General features: G+C 51.9%; 1 protein-coding gene across 2 annotated transcripts; it reads left to right on the top strand.

Annotated features, from left to right (window-relative positions):
- The first annotated feature begins 236 nt into the window (after window positions 1-236).
- Window positions 237-4,420, top strand: LOC121917997 (rho guanine nucleotide exchange factor 18-like). 2 transcript variants are annotated; one of them, XM_042444114.1, is made up of 4 exons: window positions 237-903; window positions 1,650-2,013; window positions 2,904-3,026; window positions 3,115-4,420. In XM_042444114.1, the coding sequence occupies exons 1-4, from the start codon at window positions 445-447 to the stop codon at window positions 3,267-3,269; spliced, it is 1,101 nt and encodes a 366-aa protein (XP_042300048.1). In that variant the 5' UTR covers window positions 237-444; the 3' UTR covers window positions 3,270-4,420. The 2 variants fall into 2 exon arrangements, with proteins under 2 accessions (XP_042300048.1, XP_042300049.1); XM_042444115.1 differs by having other exon boundaries at window positions 250-903; window positions 3,118-4,420.
- The last annotated feature ends 6 nt before the right edge of the window (window positions 4,421-4,426 follow it).

The following is a 4,426-nucleotide window of genomic DNA, read 5'->3' on the forward strand; positions in this document are numbered from 1 at the left end:
GAGTGGAGACCAGGCAGATGCGTAGAGAGCATTTTTAGCATCACCCTTTATTTGGAGTGGCAAATAAGTTGGCACAGCTGGCATTTTTAGCAAAATCTTGTTAATGGGTATCCCTGGCCTATGAAAACGTATGACAGGTGAAGCACAGATATAGACACAGTTTTAAAACATGTATATGGGGGTGCGTTATAGGGGTGTTGTGGGGGCACAAAAAGTGGTCTTAGGGGCTGCATGTAGCCTGTGGGTTGCACTCTTCCTTGAGAGCATCCTGGTCTGGTGCTGCAGGTGTCTGGAGAGACTCAGGCGCTTGTGCCAAGTTAGGGAAGGGGTGCTGCTAAAGAGGCCCCCTTCCCTTCTGGGTCTCCATCCCTCATTTCACTCACCAGTGTGTGTGACCTTCCTTCCTCCCAGGCAGTTCTGGCCCAACAAGACAGCTACCTGGAAATGCAGCGGAGTGCTCTGCTGGACCGGGAAAAGCAGTTCCGCCTGCAGTCGACGCGAGGAAGCCTCCTTTTGGAGCAGGAACGCAAGCGCAACTTTGAGAAGCAGCGGGAGGAGCTGGCTGGGGTCCAGAAGCTGCAGAGCCAGCTGAAGGCCGAGCAGCAGCGGTGGGAGCGTGACAGAGACCGCCGGCAGCGGGAGATGGAGGCGGCTGAGGCCTGGCTGCACGAGCGTGAGGAGGAGGCTCGGCGGCTGTGCGAGCGCCTAGGCCAGGAGCGGGAGGAGCTAGATCGCCACCGGGAGGCCTACCAGCGTGACCTGGAGCGCCTGCGTGAGGCCCAACGGGCCGTCGAGAAGGAACGTGAGCGCCTTGAACACCTGCGCTGGTTCAAGAAGCAGCACACCCTCTCCACCATCCCTGCTGCCACTACCAGTGGCGCCTTCTCCCCTGAGATGGGCCAGGTGAGTGGCGGACAGGTGGGGCAACCTGGAGTTTGGGGGACATTATGTGTCAGGGAACATCTTTTCCTGCGTCGGTCCCAGATTTTGTTCCTGATAGGATTTTAGGGGCCGTGTTGCAGGGGACCACAACCAAGGGACCTGTATTTTATCTTGCCAAAGATATGACTACTTCTTTGTGAGAGACATTTTTTGCTGTTCAAGAAGGCATGGAAAGTAAGGAGGAGAAGCCTGATGGGGATCAGATTCCTTCCTGGGTCTAAAGGTTCCTTGTCAGTGCATGAGGGTTTCCATTTCTCTGGGATTTCCCCTGCTCCCCAGATGTTGATTACCATATATACTCGACTAAAAGTTGACATCATGTGTTCCTCAAGGTCAGGTTTTGGGGCCAAAATTGTTGATTTTTATATGTCCCATGGTCAAGGGTAAAACCTAGGGGCATGTAACAAAGGATGTAAAGGACGAAGCAAAGGAAAATGATGCCAAAGAACTTACAGAATTCCAGAAGTCATAACTGTGCTCATCTTAAAGGCTGGATGGATGAGAGAATAGAGGGGGGTTAGTGCTTCCAGGACATTGATCCCATGGATAAGTCAACTCAGGTTTTTTGGGTCAATTTTTTGACCTAAATTTCTAGACATATACATAAGTATATACAGTATTTTCCTTGTGGACCTATGGGGGGGGGGCGTTGGGCCGGAGGGCTGTTTGGGGCTTTAGGGCTCTCACTTTCCTCCCTCCCTCCCCAGGCACATGCCTTGAGTCACTCAGTCAGCTTTAATGGCGAAGGGCCAGAGGGAAGTATACCGCTGCCTCCACTGCTGCTGGCAAAACCAGGTGGGCGAACCAGCGTCTCGAGGATGGATTATCTTGAACGGGCTGAGCCGGGTCGCCGGGACAGTGCAGCACTGGAGCAAGGGGTCCGCCCCGTACTTGGCTTGAAGAATGAGGTGCCCATCCATCTGCTGAGCGCCACCAACCAGATCCAGAAGCAGGCAGCTATCCAGCAGCAGATCCCCACCAAACTGGCCACCTTCACCAAAGGCTGCAAGGAGAAGGCTGGAGGCAGTGGAAAGGGCATGAGGGGGGCCTCACACAGAACTGACAGCTCCGGTGAGTCAGGAGCCCCAGCAAGGTTGTGCCATTCACCTAATTCCCTCCAAATCCCCGGTTTTAAAAAGGCCTTGTCTGGGCCTAAAGCCCACCAGAACACAGCAAAACTGTCTCTTGGGAATGTTTTCCCCCCAGTAATCCTGCTACTCCCCCCTTCCTCCTCTGCCTCTTTTTTTTAAAAAGTGGAAAAATCAGTTTGATTTGGGTGCTAAGGGAAGCTTGCTCAATGTACGTTCAATGCACACACAAAACTTGTGTTTCATCCTCAGAATTATTTTTTAAATTGTATAAAATCATCTTCAGGCTGTATGCATAAAGTGTATATGAAACACAAATGAATTTCCTGTTTTGGGCTGGGGTTCCAGCTTTCAGATATCTCATTAAGTGCATATCTGCAAAGACAGGTATTCTGAAATCAAAACACTTCTGCTGGTCCTAAACATTTCGGATAACAGAGACTCAACCTGTAAAAGTATATTCAGGTATATTAACTAGGATTCAAAACAGGGTGACATAAATCAGAGCGGCTCAAAGTTTTCAATGTGTTCTACAGCTGGGGGGGTGCTTCTGACAAGACCCTCTCCCACATTCTCAGTGTACTGACCTCACTGGTGGGACGTAGAAGAGACACCCCTCCCCCAGAAAACCTGGGCAGTGATCTGGAGGCACTGTGTGTCTGTCTGCTCGGTTCCTCCTTACGCTTCCCCCAAAAGATTAAAAATTGACAGAACTCAAACCAGAAGTGACAAAATGGCCACAAAGTGGTGGTGTGGTCCCCCAGGTACCATAGGAGTTTGCCTACCCCAGTCATGTGGCCCTGCCTGCCTATCCTGTGCTCACATTTTCTCTTGGACTGATGTGGTAGTGCTCTTTTTCTTTCCGCCTTCCAGCCTCCGTCGACATGAGGCAGCTCTTCCCTCCTCGGATGGCCAGCAAGGAGGACCCTCTCTCACAGAGCAGGCATTCCACCAGCCCGGTCTTTCCGCACAGCCAGAATGTTGCCTTCCTGTCAGGTAAGTCAGATGGGGAGGCTCAGATGGGGCAGCCGACAGTTGCTTGCCTTGGCCCAAAGCAGGCTCTCCTCTCCTCTCCTTCTCTCAGCAGAGCCAACGGGCACTCCGGAAAGCAGCCACCCCACAGTGCCATCCCTGCAAACGCCACCACCTACCTCTGCCAACCTCTTCAAGCCCAACAGCGTCCACGCCCTTCCGCCTGCACTGGATGATGCCACCAAGGAAGACGTTATTTTTTTCTGACCACCTCTCATCGGATCATGGGTTTTGAGATCCTCTGCCTTGGCCCAGTTCGCTTGGGCAGCAACCCAGTTGGGCAGTTCCCCCAGAAAAATTCTGCTTCAAAACTGAGGAGGCCTTTTGCTTTCATTTCATGTAAGGTCCTTTTGGGTGGGTTTATTTGGATCTGCATATATGAGTCCCTTGGCTTGTGCCCTTCTTTCTTTGCAAAGCAAGAGGCAGCAGCTTGAAAGATTTTTGGGATTCTGACGGACGCCCTTTTTGCAGCTGTGTTTTCCAGTGACATCTTGGGTTGTGGTCTGGAGAGGAACTGAGCAGCCCAGGCACTCCAGGAGAGCCCCCCCCCCCCCCGTCTTCTTCCACACAGTGCAGGCAGATTCTCCAGGGCAACTTTGGTTGTTCCTCCCCCATTCTCCCCCTCTCTTTATCTTTGTTCCTGCCAAAGACTGGCCCCCAGTCCAAAGCCAGCCTGACAGCTGGCTCTGCAGTTCAAACCCTTTCTAAAGAGATGGAGGTGAGCTGAGGGACAGAAGGGACGCAGCAAAGCACCACTGCAGGTGCCAAAATCTCACCTGTGGCCCCCTACAAAGGGAATGGAGAACCTTGCAGCCAAAGCAAAGTCAACTTGTTCTCCGTCTTTTGTCCATGTTCCTCCTTTGTGCCACTGGCCACAGTGTTAATGTGTGGCTTCTCCTGCTCTGATCTGGTTCCTCATCTCTGTGATCCAGAACAGGACAGGATTTTCCAAGTATTTGACAAGGAAGCACCCCCCCCCCCTTGCTCCCCCTTGCTCAGAGCCCCCTGTTTGGGTTTTGACCTCCTGTTGTCTTTTGCTTGCATCAAAGGAATCTTTCAGAAGGGACCTTGCCTTCTGCAAGCTGGCTTCCCACTGGATCCCCCTCCTTGGTGGGATCCATTTTCTTCAAAATGGGGCCTACACTACATTCCATCAATCACTTTAGGAGAATGAAAAATAATAGAGAGACAAACCTTCATGCCTTCACCCCAGACTTAACCTCTGCTACGTCACAATGATGTGCAGGGCACTGTGAGCACCCCCTGACCGTTAGGCAATTTTGCAATGCAACATGGACTTTTGAAGGGAAGCCTTTTTCAGTCTGTGGGCCATGTCCTGTCTCGTCCTTTGGACTGTTCAGCAA

This window comes from Sceloporus undulatus, unplaced genomic scaffold (genome assembly GCF_019175285.1).
Source record: "Sceloporus undulatus isolate JIND9_A2432 ecotype Alabama unplaced genomic scaffold, SceUnd_v1.1 scaffold_2711, whole genome shotgun sequence".
NCBI classification, from domain to species: Eukaryota; Metazoa; Chordata; class Lepidosauria; order Squamata; family Phrynosomatidae; genus Sceloporus; species Sceloporus undulatus.

Coding starts and splice junctions, on each gene's coding strand:
- LOC121917997 (XM_042444114.1), top strand. CDS start 445: ATGCAGCGGAGTGCTCTGCTGGACCGGGAAAAGCAGTTCCGCCTGCAG. Junction 2,014..2,903: donor ACACAGAACTGACAGCTCCG/GTGAGTCAGGAG, acceptor TCCGCCTTCCAG/CCTCCGTCGACATGAGGCAG. Junction 3,027..3,114: donor GAATGTTGCCTTCCTGTCAG/GTAAGTCAGATG, acceptor TCCTTCTCTCAG/CAGAGCCAACGGGCACTCCG.